General features: G+C 63.6%; 2 protein-coding genes across 10 annotated transcripts in view; one reads left to right on the top strand and one right to left on the bottom strand.

The window, feature by feature from the left end:
• Positions 1 to 14434, top strand: part of ZNF385C (zinc finger protein 385C) — a 75959-nt gene extending 61525 nt beyond the window's left edge. For 4 of the 7 annotated variants that reach the window (XM_074892061.1, XM_074892063.1, XM_074892065.1 and 1 more), the window contains 7 exons: positions 901 to 1043; positions 5267 to 5377; positions 7451 to 7622; positions 8406 to 8735; positions 10273 to 10496; positions 10667 to 10780; positions 11529 to 14434. In XM_074892061.1, coding sequence (XP_074748162.1) covers positions 901 to 1043; positions 5267 to 5377; positions 7451 to 7622; positions 8406 to 8735; positions 10273 to 10496; positions 10667 to 10780; positions 11529 to 11753 — 1319 coding nt within the window. In that variant the 3' untranslated portion in view covers positions 11754 to 14434. The remainder of the gene's footprint in view (positions 1 to 900; positions 1044 to 5266; positions 5378 to 7450; positions 7623 to 8405; positions 8736 to 10272; positions 10497 to 10666; positions 10781 to 11528) is intronic. The other 3 variants (XM_074892066.1, XM_074892064.1, XM_074892062.1) reach the window with 3 other exon arrangements.
• Positions 14426 to 17017, bottom strand: NKIRAS2 (NFKB inhibitor interacting Ras like 2). Of its 3 annotated transcripts, XM_074892161.1 has the most exons (4): positions 16424 to 17017; positions 16138 to 16215; positions 15974 to 16040; positions 14426 to 15564 (listed from the first exon to the last, which is right to left on the bottom strand). In XM_074892161.1, exons 1-4 carry the CDS (start codon positions 16515 to 16517, stop codon positions 15468 to 15470), a joined length of 336 nt encoding a protein of 111 aa, XP_074748262.1. In that variant the 5' UTR covers positions 16518 to 17017; the 3' UTR covers positions 14426 to 15467. The 3 variants fall into 3 exon arrangements, with proteins under 3 accessions (XP_074748262.1, XP_074748261.1, XP_074748259.1); XM_074892160.1 differs by having other exon boundaries at positions 15974 to 16215; positions 16428 to 16986; XM_074892158.1 differs by having other exon boundaries at positions 15974 to 16215; positions 16424 to 16980.
• Positions 17018 to 17049: the final 32 nt, after the last annotated feature.

Below are 17049 nucleotides of genomic sequence, written 5' to 3'. Positions count from 1 at the left end.
TATTTATTGTATATTATTCCTTCATTTGTTTTTTTTAACTTTCCCCCCTTCTCGCACTCGGAGCTGTGCGCGGGCGCAGGAGCCCAGCCCGGGCCCTCCGTGGGTCAGGGGATGTTTTCCCAGCGGGGGGACAGGGGAGTCCGAGTGGAAAACAGCTGGGACAGGGAACGGGCTGGAGCGTTCGGCCTCCCCTCCTTCCCAGGGGTGTTTTCTTTTCAAACAGAAAATTATTAATAACTCCAGGCTATTTTTATATCACACGCTGCAGCTCGTGGTTAGTCTGCGGGGGATGATGCAAGGCAGGCGGCAGTGCCTGGCTGGGGAGCGGACAGGTTGGGAGGGGAGCTCGTTCCTGGGGGGTTTCACCCAAAATACACGTGGAGGGGCAGAGCTGGGGCACCCACGTGGCTTGGAGGGCCCCGGGGGCACCCAAAATTCAACACCTTTGCAAAGCTGTGGCAGGGGCTGCTCAGCCCTCTGCCCCCCACCCGGCGCTCACGGGGGTGCTTGGGGCCGGGGAGCTCCTTCAGCTGCTGCCACAAACAAAAAACCACTGGCCCCGGTAAGGAGGAGCCCCCGTGGGAGAGCCCGGGGAAGGGGCTGTTTCTCCGCGGGAGGTTTTGACGCCTTTTGGAGGGTTCAGAGCAAACTCCTGCACATGTCGATGCGAGGACGCGAGGACGCTGCACTCGGCTTTGAACCGGGACACTGGTTTTGAGCCCGAAGGGCCGCGGGGTGCCCGGGGCCACCCTGGGCTGGGACCTTTCGCTGAGGAGGGTCCGGAGCCCACAGCAAACGGCCTCGTGTGCCATGTCCCCATGTGCCGTGTCCCCCCGGGCCGTGTCCCCCTGCTGGAGCAGGGGCCACCCACGCTAACGCTGCTCTCTCCCCTCTGCCCAGGTCCCTCCGGACACAGCAGCCCCCTCTTAGCGTCGTTGCCGATCCCCGGCCGCCCCCTTCACCCCCCCTTGGACATCAAGCACTTTCTGACCTTCAGGCTCAACGGGACGTCACCGCTCAACCTCTTCCCCAACTTCAACACGGTGAGTCCCCGGGGGCGGGTGGGCATCGGCCGCCGGACCCCTCCTCTGTCTTCTATGCAGCACCACTCCTCAAAGCCCGCCAGATAATTTCTGGCTTAATTACCGTGGTCTCTGGCTGCTGGACACTAGTGCAACGCGCCCGCCCTGCCCTGAGCTCCGAGCGGTTCCTGCCCAGCCGTCACCCCTATATACCAGAATTAAAAAGATGGTTCATTTTATCCAAGATCAATTGGATTTTGCTCCTGGAATCAATAGTAATAAAGTAGCTCTGGAGAGCAGTTCATTAGTTGCAAAATAAATAAAGAAAAGGAAAGAAAGAGAGAGAAAGCGTATAAAGATACAAGGACTGTGGCTGGTGCTGGGTGGCTGCGGTGTCGGACGAGCCTGGGCGCTGCGGGAATTCTCCCACCGCCCGGCTGGGCTCAAAGTCCCCAACCTTGAACCCCCAGCCCGAGCGCTTGGGTCCTGCGCTGCAGCGTCTCTCGAGCTGTTCTGTTGTAGGTCTAAACTGACCTGGATGTGGCCCAAAACTGCTGCCGGGGCTTCCCCTGCGCCCCAGCTCCTGGCCTCGCCGAGGGGCCGCGGGACCCGGGGCCGCTCCCCCCTCTCCCCCCACAGAGGCAGGGTGGACATTTCTGGATTTGGTAAATGCCATTTTTTTTTCCCTCGTGAGCCTGGAAACAGAACTTCCCTGAGCTCCCTCCCCACCTGCTCAGTGGCCTTTTGTAAGTGGGTTTGAGATTAAACATGCTCGGAAGGTGCAAATTATCGCTGAGATCTTCAAAGGCAGCCATAGAAATTAGGTCCAGGATTCCTGTTGTGCTGAATGGGATTCAGACGTCTGACTCCTTTAAGCTCTTTTGAAATCCCAGCTCTAGCCTGTCTCTCCCCTGTGCTAACAAGCAGAAACACAGGAGAGGAGGATTTTTTTGATGCCATTAAGGTTGCTGCTCTTTGTCTGGGCTCCTTTTTTTAGTTGCCGGAGTCAGTAGCTAACCTGAGCCAGACCCTGTTGTTTGTTCTGCTTGGCTCCCACGTGCCCCTGCCTTGGCACACGTTCTCCAGAGTTGTGTTGCTTTAAAAAAATAATAATAATTTGAGAAATGAATCTCTTGCACTCGCTGGAGCCGCACAGCCCCGTCGCGCTGCGTCTGTGCTCGGTGGGGACTCCTCAGCCCGCAGAGTGGGACAGGCTCTCCCGGCACCTTGAATTAATTGCTGTGAGCTCTGACCCGAGTCTGGTGTGTGATCTCAGCTGAGCAAAGCCAGGCCTGATCGTCCGGGGCTGGGAGCTGCCCCTTGGGGCTGCGCCGGGGCTGGGGAGGCGGCTGGGGGTGCGAGGGCTTTGCAGGGAGCTGGGGCAGAGGCCCCGTCCCCACCACACGCAGGGTTTGAGTGTCGCTGCGCCCCGTTTCCCTGCCCGGGTGATGCCAGATCGGGGACCCCACCGGGCAGCTGAGCCCCAGGCGTGGTTTGGGAGGGTGGGAGTGGGCATCAGTCAAGGTATTTCACTTCCTGAGAGAGCTGCCGGCGGGCTCTGAGCTGCTGTAAAAAGGAACCGGAGGGTCTGCCTCTGCTTCCGCAGCGTGGCTGGTGGTGCTGAGCAGGGCCTGGGGGTGCTGAGCAGGGCCAGGGGGTGCTGAGCAGGGCCAGGGGGTGGTGAGCAGGGCCCGGGGGTGCTGAGCAGGGGTTGGGGGTGCTGAGCAGGGCCTGGTGGTGCTGAGCAGGGCCCGGGGGTGCTGAGCAGGGCTCGGGGGTGCTGAGCAGGGCCCAGTGCTGCCCCACGGAGCAGGAGCTGTTTGCAAGTGCTCGCAGAACACTTTGGGCAGGTCACCAGGCTCTCATGAACCCAGCAGATGTTTTACTCTGGAACAAGCGAAACCTTTTCCACGCTGAGCTCTCCTGCCACTTAAAGCAACAACAACAGGGAAAAAAATTTCCTAACGCAACACAGAAGGTGCATTTCGTGCTTGAAAGGCCTTTTCCAGCTCCTGAGATGTTGCAGAGCCCCAGGACCCAGCAGCACCCCGCAAAGCCACGGCAGGAGACGCAGAACGAGCCGATGCTGCGTCCCTGGGAGTTCCCGTGTCTGACCCTGGTGGCCCGCAGGGAGCTCAGCGCAGGGAGCTCTGTTTATGTCACTAGGAACATCCAGGGACAAATAAAAGGATGTGAGTCAATCAGAATTGACTATAAAGCCAAGATCTTTATTCTCCAAGCATGCGGTGCCCAAAGCTGTCGGGCCAGTTCCGCTGTGGCAGGAGCCTCCCCAGCCCGGGGCAGAGCTGGGGGCGTCTTCACACCTGAGCTGGCAGCGAGCGGCGGACGCTGACGTTTGTATTTTCATTCGGAGAGAGCACGAGGGCTCTCAGGTGGATTCTCGGCTTCAAGTGTGCTCAGCACCGCGCTGGATGGGGCTGGGCTGGGCTTCCAGCAAAGTGCCCTGCATGCTGCTGGGGCTGCTCAGCGCCGGTGCCCAACCGCGGCCCCGCTGCCGCTGCCTGCGCCGGCAGGTTCAGGTTCAGGTTCAGGTTCAGGTTCAGGCCAGGCCAGTCCCCAACCGCCTTTGCATCGTGGTGCTGGCGTCTCCCTTCCCCGGGGTGTCAGCGGGGTTCAGTGGGAGCCACCAGCCAGGCCCCGGCAGCTGATGCTGCTGCGAAGGTTAGAGCTGTTTTGCTTTCCTTTGTGTGGAAAAGGTGGGTGTTTCTCTTGAAAACACGTGCCGGCCCCGTTCTGCCCGCAGACTGGCAGCGCAGGGATGCTGCCTGGAGCACGCTGCAGTGTTTGTCGTCAGGGGTGGGGCAGCATCTTTGCCATCTGTAGCTTCCTCCAGGTCTCTGCCGAACCCCAAATGCCTCTTCATTTATATGCCAGATAAGTGAGTGAAATTTCATAGCAAACAGGCACTTCATTAATCACCTGCTTTTACCATTCTGCTCACTCCTGGAAAGGAATTTGGGGTCTTGATAATGGCTCCGTTGTCCAGGCATGTGCCTCGAAGACTGATGCACCTGTCTCGGCAACGAAATAGCTTTGCAGAGAAATACGATCGCCTGAAAACCCAGGGCTCTACTGACAGCAGGACTCAGATAAGATAATCTGCCTATGCCACAGGGTAGGGGAACAATACTTGCATTATAGATTATAGCCACGCTCAGACAAAGAGGTTATTCTTATCCCCCCCCCCCAAATAAATGCATTTTGTTTAAAACAATTATGGCTTTTCGAACAAGTTTGCTGCCTGGGCTGAGGAATGACGCCAAGCCCTGGGGAGAGCCCGAAGCGCCAGGGGCTGTCATCAGGCCGCAGGGCTCTGCCTCTGCCGCGCCGGGAAGGGGCTCCGGGAAGGACGCGGCTCCCTGTGGATAACGGGAGCTGCTCTGGCTCCGTGCACGCGCCCGGTGAGATACCAGGGGCTGCGCAGGCTTCCGAGGCGTCAGCCGTGGGACGCGCCTGCAGCGCGCGAAGGGCCCGCCGGAGCGGGAGCGGGGCAGCCCGGGGCAGCTCCGCACGGGCAGCGTGCGGGGGGCGAGCTGGGCCCACGGCTGTGGGCACCGCGGTCCCTCCTGCCCCCAGCCCTGCCTGGGCCCGGCAGCATCCCGCGGGCAGGCAGCAGGCACGCCTGGCTCCGCTCACCCTTCGGCTTTGCACAGGGACGTCTCAGCTCCCTGGTGAAGAGCACGTGGAGGATTAACGGCCGGTTGCTTGTTTTGTTCGCCTCTGCCCCTGTTTTGATGGTTTTTGCTCCTGCTGAGTGTCTCAGAAAGCTGCCCTGGCGTTGGGAGGTCGAGGGCAGCAGCTGGGAGCTCAAACAGAAACCGATAATTTGCCACCCGTGACACCGATGTCTGTGGTGGGGGGAGAGGGGACACGCAGGGGAGCACAGTGGGGCTGGGGAGGACGGGGCCCACAGTCTGTGCCCCCACTGCGGCCTCGTCCCCTCTGCCAGCCCACAGCGGGCCCTTGGACCCTGCAGGTTGGTTTTTTTCAGGGATGGTTTAGAGAGGACGAGCGCGGGCGTTGACGCAGCACGTGTTGCCCCATGTCAGGGGCTCCTCTGCCGCCCCAGCCACTCGCTCCGTCCAGGCACCGGGCGTGAGCCCTGCGGCGTTTGCGGTGGCTCCTCAGGGGGTGTACGGGCGCAGGGGCTCGCCAGGCCGCGGTGCTGTGCCGGCCATCGCAGCGTGGCACCCAGCCGGCCTCTGCCTTCCCTCCCCTGCCAGATGGACCCGGTGCAGAAGGCGGTGATCAGCCACACCTTCGGCGTGCCCACCCCGCTCAAGAAGAAGCAGTTCATCTCCTGCAACATCTGCCACCTGCGCTTCAACTCTGCGGTAAGCGGGGCCGGCGAGCGCGGGGCTGGGCGGGAGCGTCCCACGCCGGGGGCACACGGACGCCCATCGCGCAGGCGGCATCCCCGGGGCTCTGCCCGCCCTCGCTCTGCGCCTGCCCCGGCTGACGATTCCGCCGGCACCTCCCTGCCCGTGGGCCAGGCGCTCGCGGGGCGGCCGTGTCCCGTTTGCCACGCTGGCTCTTTCTGCTCCTCGTTCAGTTCAGCTCTGCTCCCTGCTGCCTTGGTCCCGGGGTTTGCGCTTAAGCTGCTTTATCAGCCGTGCAATTCATCTCTGGTCCTTGGGAGCTGAATATAATCTTCCCTGCCCTGGCTTCCAGAGCGCTGCTGTGGCAGGTGGGTTTTTTCCCTGCCTTTTATTCTGAGTAAATCAACCACCTTGTAGAGGGGAGGAAGGAAACATTCATCGATCCCCACGGTAATGACTTGCACACAGTTGATCTTTTGTGGGGGAAAACTGATTAAAAGACGTGAAAGGGAATTCTTGCTCGAAGCCGGCAGGAGGGGGACGGGGGTTTGCAGGCAGCCTGGGCTGGCCTCCGCTCCTCCGTGCCGCGGCTGCGTGGCGGAGGTGAGGGCAGGAGCCCCCCGCGCTCAGCCCGGGCACAGGCGTTACCTGCAGAGCTGCCACCCTGGGAGCATCCCCCGGGCTCGGCTGTCCCTTCCCTGCCTGCGGGTGGACGGCCCCGAGCCCGGTCTGGTCTGCCGGAGCTGCCGGCACTCGGTGTCCACCAGCGCGGGCTGCCGGGAGCTGCTCTGGCTCCCTGGGACTCTGCGCCCTGGCCAGGCTGGCTCTGCCTCCCGCCCCAGCCTGGCCCAGCTGCCTCAGCAGAGCCCGGGGCTGGGCGCTGCTCTGCCAGCAAAAGTCAGCGTTTCTGGGCTTCATTATTCCGCTCTGCAACCAAGCGGCTCGGGGAGAAGCACCGCTTCGCCGTTCCGAGCTGCAGCCCGGCTGGAAGAGCGGTGCCGGGAGAGTTGGTCCCACCACCCTGTTGGCTCCCCCCGCCCTCCTGGGCGCCCTGTGCTGCTCTGCCTGTCCCTGCCTGTCCCTGCCCGTCCCTGCCCGTGTCCCCCCCCGAGGTCACGTCTGTGGGGGAGCACGTTCCGGCACAGACCCTCGCATGCCGCGTGTGTTTGTGCGCAGAGCGGCGGCGGCGCCGGGTGACCTACTTAGGCTGCAGCCCCAACCCCGTTATCTGGTGGAAGTTTATTGTATTTGCTAATGAGGCCCCGCGCTCGGCTGGGCCTTTCGCTTTCCCACGTGCCCGGCTGCTGCTGCACCCCCGGACACCATTCCCAGCCCTTGGAAAGCCGGGGGGAGGGAAGGGATGCTTCTTCCTACCGGGAAGCTGAGAACGCCGTACAAATTAATCGGTGCTGCTCAGTGGTACAGTGTCTTAATTCACATTGGATTTACTTCCCATAAATTGCTAAACTGTGGTTGTTTTTGGGGACAATGCGGCATTGTCCCTGGCTGCGGAGTACACAAGTGTTTGGGTGATTTTCTTTTGTGTGCGTTTTTATCAGTTTGGTGCAGGCATGAACCCATCGACGTGCACTTCATTATTCAGCGTTCGCTGGGAGAAAGGAGCCCGTGAATGTAAATTGCGTGTTAGACACCCGTTAGGTTACAATGGGAGACGTGTCCTCCCCACCAATGTACTTTTTTATTTTATTTTTACAGCGAGCAATTCATTGTATGTTTCTGAAGTCATAAATTTTGCCTGAAAGCTTCTTTTAAAAGTGACTTGATGCATTTAATCAGAGCAGGGTCCTTATCTTGCCGTGCAATGCGGCTGTATCTTAGCAAAGTGATACCTCGGCCTGAATACATTTGTGTGCGGAGCAATCTGGCGGGAGGAGGAGAGCAGCTTTGTGCTGCACCCAGCTAAAAATACCACCTCCGAGGCGGTGAATGGCACCACGGGAGGTGGCCGCACCGGAAACGTGTCCGAGTGGCCACAGCCCGGGGCTGAGCCTCCACCCATCCTCCCCATGTCCGTCCATCTGTCCGGCCACAGCACCGACGCAGCCGTCCCCGTCTCTCCCTCCCCAGAACCAGGCAGAAGCCCACTACAAGGGCCACAAGCACGCGCGGAGGCTGAAGGCCATCGAGGCCATGAAGAACAAGCAGAAAGCGGCGGGGGCTGCAGCGGTGGCCTCCAGCCGGGACGGCACAGCCGACTTCACCCCCAGCCCCAAGGGCAGCGCGGAGCCCGGCAGCACAGGTAGGTGGGCCGGGGGTGCGGAGGGGGCACGACCCCGCAGTGAGTGGCCTGGCCGGTTCCCGGGAGTGCGGCGGCGTTTGTGTGCCCAGCCCTGCCCTGGCTGCAGCACCCTGGGGCGCCCGGTTAAATCCTGAACCGCAGCAGCCTCGTGGCTGAGCATCCCGCCGCGGTCGGGCCGAGCAGGGCTGCGGTTAGCACGGCATGGACGCCACCGCGAGCGCTAATAAATGAGCTTCTGTACTCCGCTGGCGTCCCCGGCGTGCCTGGCTGGGGGCAGCGTCGCGGGGAGGGGATGGAAATCCAGCCCAGGAGCCGGGGCAGCTCTTGGCCCTGGGGGGAACCGGGCCCCTCTGCGTCCCGTAGCAGTGTGGGGGGAATGGCGGCTGCTTCCCCTGGGGTTTGGTCTCTGGGAGATGATTTGGGTGGCTGCTGGAGCCGCAGCGGTCCCTGCCCGTTCCCTCGTCAACCCCCGGCCTCTGCCACCACGCAGGGATGGGACTGGCAGAAGCCAGCTCCCCCCGAGCCGAGGCAGCACCGGAGCTCGGCCGGGCTTTTGTGCTGAGCTCGGCTGCCACCGGCCACAGAGAAAAGCGGCAACGGGAGAGACCTCGGCAAGAGCCGCCCTCAGCTGGGATGAGCCTGAGCAGACGGTGCCTGAGATGGTCTTGGGGAGGACGGGGGTGCTCTCTGAAACCCAGAAAACCCATTCAAGCACGGAGAACTTTCCCTTTCTGCCCTTTCTTTCTTTTTTCCCATTTTCCCCTTCCCTTTCCCTCCCGTCAGCTCCAGCCGAGGGCCTGCAGGAGCCAGAGGGTGAGTGCAGCAGCCTGGGGCTGACACCGGGCCCCGAGGAGTCACCGGCGGAGCTGCCGGGCAGCGTCGCCCCACTCGGCTCCCCGCCGGCCTCGGAGCTCTCGGAGGGCACCTCGGATGCCGCCAGCGTGGGCTCCTCGGCCGCGCAGGCAGCGGAGGCGCAGGCAGCCGAGTCGGGCAGCAGCGTCAGCTCAGCCCCCGAGAGCGAGAAGGAGGGGAAGAAGAGCAAACAGCACCTGTACTGTCCCACCTGCAAAGTGACCGTCAACTCCCTGTCCCAGCTGGAGGCTCACAACACGGGTAAGGGCAGCGCCGGGGCGGGGACGGCCCCGCCAGCTCCGTCCTGGGCTCCCCGCAGAGCCCCGCCGGGCCCGTCACCAAACAGCCGTGCAGGGAAACCACGAGCGCTCATGCATATTGCTTTAATTAAAAAGGGTTAATTAAGGTGGCTTGCAAAGATAAGTGGTGGTGTTTTACCTGTGCTGCAGCTTATGGAGTGAATTTTAGCAAGGTCAAAAGCTCGCTTACTGTTCATGTCTCTTAATTAAAGACATTTTCAGATACATTTAATTAGGTGATTGAAGGCTACTTTATATTCGGTTGCGGTTTGGCTTTAAGCTGATAGCAACCTGAGCGCAGAGCCTCTCTCAGACCCGGGATAATCCTCCCAAGAGCAGCTCGGTGCTTCGGGCTCCCGGACATTTGGAGAAGCCCCTTGGGAATCTGACGGAGCGCAGCAGCCAGCGCTGGCTCCTGGGCTGTGCTCGGCAGCCCCCTCAGGGCAGGCCAGTGCCTGGGGCTGGGGGGGGTCCCCTGCGGCCTGGGGGTGGCTGGAGGGGAGGAGGGGGCAGCTGGACCCCCCGGGACAGGGAACCCCCACCGGGGTCTGCAGGCCCTGCAGCACCAGCTCCCGGCTCCCCCCTTTCTCTAGAGGATGCTAAACAAGGGTGGACACCCCAGTTATACAGGGAAGGGCCTTCTCTCCCCCAGTTCAGCCAGAACAGGGAACCAGTTCCCTCAGCCCTGCCCGCCCGCTGGGGCAGCAGCAGCAGCTGCGCGCAGGGGTCGGCTCAGGACGCTGCTGTGCTTTAGCTGCAAACGTGTCCTTTTGCTTTTGTCAGCTCCGGTTACAAATTTAGGAGCTGATTTGGGGAAAAAGAACAAACAAACAAAATGTTTGCAGGCTTGCGCTCCTCCGTGGCTGTCACATGGGCTTGGGCTCCTTGCTTAACGCCTTAAAAAATAGAATGAATTAGTGGTGGCTTAAATTACTCACCCGCCCCCCCGCCACCAGCCCAGCGCTGGCAGGGCAGGACGGAGCGCCCTGTGCCCAGGTGCGCGGGGATTTCGGGTTCCTCCTTCCCCGCCTCCTGTAACCCCACTGAGCTATTCCTGGCTCTGCGGCCGGATCCTCTCTGACCTTGGGCACAGCTCAGATGCTGCAGCACGGCGGGCGACGCGTGCCCGGCTCTGCAGACTGCGCTCACGCCCGGGGACAGGCGACAGGCTCCGGCACACACTTAAAATAGCAGTTTCTCCAAAGGTCTGGCACATGGGGGGGGGGGGTCTCCAGGAGGCCGAGCATTTCTGCTCTGCCTGCGAAGAGCAGCTGCCCCCGAGAGCCTGGCAGGGTTTGGGAGCGGGCTGCCGCATCCCCAGCGAGAGTCTGGACTCGCAGGCAGCTGCCTGTTCCCTCAGCCTGCAGGCGCGGCCGGGCACAGTCTGGCGGGGCACAGGGGTCCCACGGGAGGGGGGATGCGCAGCAGTCGGGTGGGTTCCTTGGAGGGCGCCCGTCCCCCTGCCGCGGCGCTCGGCACTGTGCTGGGTGTGTTTGCAGAGTCAGCGTGTGGTGAGTGTCCCCTCTGCCCCCCAGGCGCCAAGCACAAGTCGATGCTGGAAGGTCACAGCACCCAGGTGCGGCGAGGCCGAGGCAAGCTCCTCTCCCGGGCAGGGCACAAGGCCAAGCGGATCGGCAACAAGGGCAGCATCAACATCCAGAACAAGGCGTTTCACTGCCAAGTGTGTGAGATCTACGTGAACTCGGAGACCCAGCTCAAACAGGTGACGATGCCGGGCCTGGGGGCGCAGGGGGCCTGCAGACCCCCCTGCACAGCCACCGGGGGCTGGGGGGGGTCCCTGATGGGCGTCCCCCCTGGACACAAGCTGTGTGGTGCCGTGGGGCTGCCCTCGCTGCCCTGGCTCCGGGTGATCCGGCCGTTTTCCTCTCCCAGCACATGAGCAGCCGGAGGCACAAAGACAGGCTGGCGGGGAAGCCGCCCAAGCCCAAGTACAGCCCCTATAACAAGCTGCAGAAGAATGCTGCCCTCGCAGTGAGTATTCTCAAGGTATCTGTCTCCCTGCAAATTACCCACCTGGTCTGCTCCCCAAAACTGCGTTTGCCATCTTAGCCATCCCTTGCCATAAGAGACACAGGGGCTGCTTTTCTTAAAGCCTCAGTTCCCACGGTCAGATCGAAGCTGCTGCCCTTGGCGAGGGCAGGCTGGAGCTGTGAGAGGAGCTTCGAGTCTTTATTCACGGGAAGGAAAGCACGGGAAGAGGACGTGAGTCCCCTGGCAGCAGCGTTCACAACTGCAGCTCTTGTGGTCCTTCCACCCGTTTCACGGTTTCTGAACAGGAGAGCTGTGATGGTTGGGTGCTCAGGCGAGCAGGGCTCAGTTAAACCAAGCCTAAGTGTTTGCTTGCAGAGGCGCGTAGCTTAGCAGAGAGTTTGACAGCAAAAATCATCGCAGGGCTCCAGAGGAGAGCACTGCTGCAGGGAACAGCCCGGCCGTTGCAAAAGCCGGGGCAGGTCTCCGGGCCGGCGCGATGGGGCTGAGGACCTGCCTGGGGAGGTTGTCACGGCTGGGCCACCCCTGCGTGCCCGACGTGGAGCCGCCGAGCCGAGGGGCCGGGGTTGCGGGATGGAGCGTGCGGGGGGCCGGGGCCAGGGGCTGCGTTTACCACAGAGACGTGCCCAGAGCTCAGCTGAGGGCGAACGTGGGCAGGGGCTGCCGCGGGGCCGCCTGTCTGCCCGGGGCTGGGGGCTCTCCTGCAGCCGGGTGCCTCATGGTGTCTCCTCCTCCCCCCCCGCAGTCCAAGCTGGCTTTGCAGAAGCATCTCACCAAAACGCTGGCGACCCGCTTCCTGCCGAGCCCGCTCACCACGGCCGCCGTCTGCGCCATGCCTGGGCCCCTCGCCCTCAGACCAGCCGCCGCCACCACCCTCTTCCAGGCCCCGATCCTCGGACCAGCCCTTTTCCGAACGCCACCGGCCCACGTCCGCACCACGCCGGGCCCCATCGTCTTCGCGCCCTACTAGAGCCGCTGTGCCGCGGGGGCTGCACGGCGTGGGGCGGCGCTCCTGGGCAGGCTGCTCTTCTGCTGGTGGGAAACCGTAGTCGTAGACATCAACCCCGGCTTCTCCTTCGCTTTGAGCGGGCTCCAGCTGGAGCCAGATGCCCCAGCAGAGCCCAGCCAGCCCCCGTGCCGGCCCCGCGCTCAGCAGAGGAGCCCCTCACACGGCGGCACACGGGAGAGGGCAGTGCCTGAGCCACCAGGACCATCTCGTGGCCAGCGGCCTCCTGTCCTGGGCCCGCTGGCTTCTTGTTCATCACCCTCCCAGTTACCAGACTGGAAGAAGAGGAGCTGGCTGGTCCCTAGGGAAGGAGCATCCCCCTGGCCAGCCGGTCCCTGCCAGCCCTGCGGGAAGGGAACTGCGAGAGGAGTCTCAGCCCGGCGCTTACTGGAGGAACGACCCCAGCTCAGGCGGGAGGTTGGCAGTTCCCCTCTCGGGCCGGGCTGGCTGGGCCGTCGCCAGCCCCACACTTGCCTGCACTGGCCGGGGGTCTCCATGCTGCCCACCAGCCCCCTGCACCCCACAACCCCCCTACGTCCCACCAGCCAAAGAGCCCCACCGCGGCGGGCACCGGCCGCCCCGACCGTATCTTCACTCTGAGAGCAATAGCCGAAGCGCAGGGCCGGCGCCTCGCCCCTCCGAAAGCGCAGCCCCTGCGCTGGCCCCCCAGAAGCACACGGCCGGGCCTGCGGCGGGGACGGGGCAGCCGGGCCGCCCGGTGCGGACTCCCCGAGGAGGTGACCCTGTGCTCAGCGCCCGGCGTTTGCCTCCGTCCCCGCGGCAGGGGCCAGCCCTGCCCCTACCTCCCGGGAGATGCTGTGAGGCTGCGTGAATGTCCCTAAAGCACTTTCGGTTCCCCAGTGAAAGGCAACGCTGCTGCCGCCCGCCAGCCAGCCGCGCCTGGCCCTCCGACCCCGTCCCCTTAGGAGCTTCCAGGGAGTTACCGACGATTCCCGAGAGCAGAGATGTCCCCGGCAGCCCGGGCAATCAGGTACGAAGGAGCCGGTGGCGCCCGCAGCCTACGCCCGGCGCTCACCTGGGACGTTCCCGCTGTAGCCTGCAGGCCGCTGCGCTCCCGGGGGACCCCGAAGCCGTAGCTCTGCTTTTCACTGTGCTCAGAATGCCCAGCCACGACCTGGTCTGAAAACTGTAACCACGGCGCTGCGGGTTCCCAGCGCGCTGCTGTAAATAGGAATATGCAGGAAAGTTGCAACCCAAACGGACCTTACGCTGGAGTGACGACCCACCCCGATCTATGCAATCCAGGGGAGCAGCTCGCCCGCCGCGGTCTGTCTGCGACTGGTGCTCACGCTGCGGCCAGCGGCGTGGTCAGAGCAGAAGAAACCCGACACAACGCTTGGTTCTGTGCAGGCGATTCCCTCCCCGCCCCTGGCGCAGGGCGCCGGCTCTGAGGCCTCGGCTGTGGCCCACAGTCCCTCCCCGCCCTCGGGAAGCCGCAGGTGGGTTTGTGCCCCGGGAAGCCACACGCACAAGCACACAGGTCCGATGTCTTGGCCACGAGCAGCGCCTGGATTTCAGGATTTTGCCCGGCGCGCTGCACCGATGCTCAGGACGGGGCCCTGGCAGTGGGACCCGCCGACGGGGAACACACGGCTGAGACGCCGGTGGGAAGAGCTGGAGCCTGGGCCGAGGGCAGGAGGGAGCCTGCGCCGATGGAGCGGGGGGGCACCGAGCCCTACGCCTGCGGCTGGAGGGCCCCATTCTGGCGCCATGGGCAGCGCTGGCCCGCGGTGCCACCGCCACGCTCCTGCCGCAGGGGACGGGGGTGCGAGGGAGCCCTGGGGCACGGATTCGTCTGCTCGGGGTATCTCCTCTGCACCCCAGGGAGGAGGGAGGTGGGGAGAGGGCTCCGGGAGAAGCACCAGGAGGGCAGCGAGCGGAAGGCTGGGGGTAGCGACAGCGGGGAGGTCTGACAGAGGTGGTGGGAGACGCGGCCGGAGAGCAGCCGCGGGAAGGCTCCCAGCAGCGGCTCTGACAGGGACGGGGCGATGGTCCCACAGCCCAGGGGACACCCCGTGTCCCGCAGGACACGAGCCTGCGCTGGCCAGGGCCCAGTGGCCGGCCTGGTGCCAGCCCTCCCCCTGCTCATCTCACTGTGCCCCTCCCCAGGCCGCCTCGCGGCCGGTAGCAGCACTGGTGGCAGCACTGGTGGGTCGTTCCCCTGCAGTTTGGTTGAAAAAATCTTCGCAGGGGCTGACATCGGCTGCTCCCACCACCCGTGGAGTCCTCCTACACTTGGCACTTTAACCCCTCGAAAGCCATTTCCTTCTGATAACAATAATTCTGCAACGAGCTGCGTAAGAACACGCTCCCCCTCCCACCGCCCCCCGCCTCCAGCCCCCCTGCTCCTGCGCTGTCCAAAGCATTTACTGCCTTTGACTTGGCGTACGCTGTACTAGGTAGTAGGGCATAGTCCGTAGCGCTCAATAACGTGTGCCCCTCTGTAAATAACCTTGGAGTGATGTGAACAGTTTGATTCAAAAAAAAAAAACCACAAAAATGGAATAAACAGACTCTAGGGACTTGGCCAGTACCCCTCCTGTAATGTCCATTGTATATTTTTTTGATGTACTATAGCTGTTGGGGAAAACAAAAAAAAAAAAAAAAGGAAAATATTTTGATAATCGAATCTCATCGCTTTATTGTGTTACTCAGTAAATAAAAGGAACAAGTATAAACAAGCCAGGGCTTTCTCATCACTTTTTTTTCCCAGATCCAGGCTAGCCAAGGGAACACGTGCTGCTGGGCAGGGCTGGGACCCCCCTCCCTGTCTTGGGGTGGTTCTGAGAGGAGAGTCAGCACCGCGAGAGGGGCAGCGGCGCCCCGAGCATCGGGGTGTGCAGGCGCGTCCCCGCTTCTCCAAGGTCAGGACTGAGCCTGCACCCAGGAAGAGGGGGGCTGCAGTGGGGTGGACGTGGGCCCCCTGCCCTCAGCACCAGCATCCTGCCCCGCTCCACACTGTGTTCCCTGGAGCGGAGAGCAGTGCCAGGCCAGGGGCAACCTGCCGGGGCAACCTGCCGGGGAACGCTGCAGCCCTGCAGAGCCAGCTGGGGCACGGGAGAGCTGTCCCGACAGCGGCTGAGCCAGCACCCGGCTTTTTGCACCCGGTACCAGTAAATACAGACCAGGGCAGCTCCGGGGAGAGGGAACCGTTTCCTGTGGCCGGGCCATGCTCGGCCACGGAGCCGATCCCCACCTGCTGCCACCCCTCGCTGCGCCACCCCTCCAGCACCCTGGGGTGTGCCAGCCTGCGGCTCGAGAGCGGAGAGGCCTCACTCGGGGATTCCTGGCTTTCCTGCAGCACCTCCGGTGTCTGCAGGGGCCGGGCAGGGAGAAGAGCGGTCCCTGTCCCAGTGCAGGAGATGGCTCGCCTCTCGCATCCTCAGAGACCACCCCCAGCCCCGGGACACCTGTTCCTCGTGCCACCGTGCTTCCCGCAGGCTCAGCAGGAGGTATGTGCAAGGGAAACAGGGAGGTGAGGAAGAGGAGGTGGCAATGGAAGGGAAAGCAAGGCTCAGCCATCCATGGATCCGCTGCCCTTGTTCTTGCGGCTCAGGGGGAACGCAGACTTGCTCTGCGGCTGCGTCATCTTGCTGGCCAGGTAGATGAACGGCTCGATCAGCGTGTGCCGGTCGGCCACAGACACCTCCCACAGCTTCACCTTCTCACCCTTGGCCCAGTGCTGGGCTGCGTCGTGGTCCACCCGGCGCTGCTCCTGCAGGTCACACTTGTTGCCCAGAACCACAATGGTGACCTGTTCAAAAAAGGGTGAGAAGAAGCCCTGAAGGTACCAAATGCAGAGCTGAACGGTGCTGCCTGGCTCTGCCTTGAAGATCCTCGGTGGCCGGCCCAGTCCTGCAGCTAATTCCCTCTCCGTGCCAAGGTCTTTTAAGCCACCCCATTTCCCAGTGCTGCCGTCTGGCAGCTTCCCCTCCTGTTTGGGTCTGTGTGCCTCAAATCAGCCCCAAAATGGAAGGGCCTCTTGAGCACTTGTACACTCAGAACACATCCCAGGATAGCAGCCAGCTCCAATTGAGAGTCTTGCAGAGCAGGGACCCGGCCACATTCTCATGACAAGCTGGAGAAAAGGAGAGTCTCTGGGCACAAACTTGAAGAAGGGGAGCTGATCCCACTCTGCAGCCCCTCTCCCCTGGGCTACTCACCTCTTTCTTGTCTTTGGACTTGTCAATCTCCTTCTTGAGGAGCTCCACTCGCTTGAAGGACTCCTTGCTGTCGGTGCTATAGACCAGCACGTAGCCGTCCGTGCAGGAGAAGCAGTGCTTGGGAAGCTCCAGGCCGTCCCGCAGGCCCCGCGTGTCGTAGAAGCGCACCTGCTCGCGCACCCCCCGGTCTGTCTCGATGGAGCCCACGTAAATGTCCTCCTGGGTCTCGATCATCTCGGAGCCTGCAGAGAGGTGGCCAGGGGGGACATGGGGACTGTGGCCAGGGCGCTGCCCCGCGCACAACCCGGCCAGCGAGCCTTCCCCCCCCCACCGCCGGCGTGTTGAGGGGGTGCAGCCTCGCCCCCTGCTCCCCACCTTCCTCGCCTGGCACCCAGCGGAGCGGCCGGGCAGCCCCCAGCCCCGCTGCCTCCCCGTCCCCCGCAGACTCACCCACCACATGGTTCCCGTACAGAAGCTGCTCCAGGATCGAGGTTTTCCCGACGGAGGCCTGGCCGCACACCACCACCTTGCAGCTCTTGCCCATGCTGCCTCACCGGGGCCGCTGCGGGAACCCGCCCGCGAAACACCGGCGGCTCTCAGGGGAGGGCCGGGGGGGCGGCCAGCGCCGCTCGGGGCTCGCCGGCCAGGCGGGGACGGGGACAAGGGCCTGAGGGGCCACCGGAGGCCCCAGCCCGCAGCTGCCGGGCGGAGGACGCGGCCCTGCCCACACCCGGCCCAGGCCTCAGGGGCGAAGCCTGCGGGACCGCCCGGGGCAGCGCTGCGGCCGGGCCGGGCCAAGGGGCCGCCGGGGCCTCACCGGAGCGACAGCAGAAGGGCGCGGCAAGGCCTGGCGGGCCCACAGCGCCCTCTAGCGGGAGGGAGGACCGGGACCTGCCGGGACTCGCTGGGCCGCGGTGACGGCGGGTGAGGGGAGGGGAAGGGCCCCGCCCCGGTGCCCGGTGCCCGGTGCCCGGTGCCGTCTCCGGCTGCGCGGGCGCGTCCCGGCCTGCCCATGGCGGGCGGACCCCGAGGGCGGCCCCGCCCCGCCCCGCCCGAGCGCCCTCCCGCCGGCCCGC

The sequence above is a fragment of the Strix uralensis genome, chromosome 22, assembly GCF_047716275.1.
Source record: "Strix uralensis isolate ZFMK-TIS-50842 chromosome 22, bStrUra1, whole genome shotgun sequence".
Lineage (NCBI taxonomy): Eukaryota > Metazoa > Chordata > Aves > Strigiformes > Strigidae > Strix > Strix uralensis.
Note: the sequence above shows the minus strand (reverse complement) of the source record. Positions and strands in the feature narration are given on the sequence as shown.

Excerpts from the sequence above, each read along its gene's own strand:
- NKIRAS2 (XM_074892158.1), bottom strand. The coding sequence starts at position 16,517 with ATGGGCAAGAGCTGCAAGGTGGTGGTGTGCGGCCAGGCCTCCGTCGGG. Across the intron at positions 16,216-16,423 it reads GTACGGGAACCATGTGGTGG|GCTCCGAGATGATCGAGACC; the intron begins GTGAGTCTGCGG and ends ACCTCTCTGCAG. Across the intron at positions 15,565-15,973 it reads AGTCCAAAGACAAGAAAGAG|GTCACCATTGTGGTTCTGGG; the intron begins GTGAGTAGCCCA and ends TTTTTTGAACAG.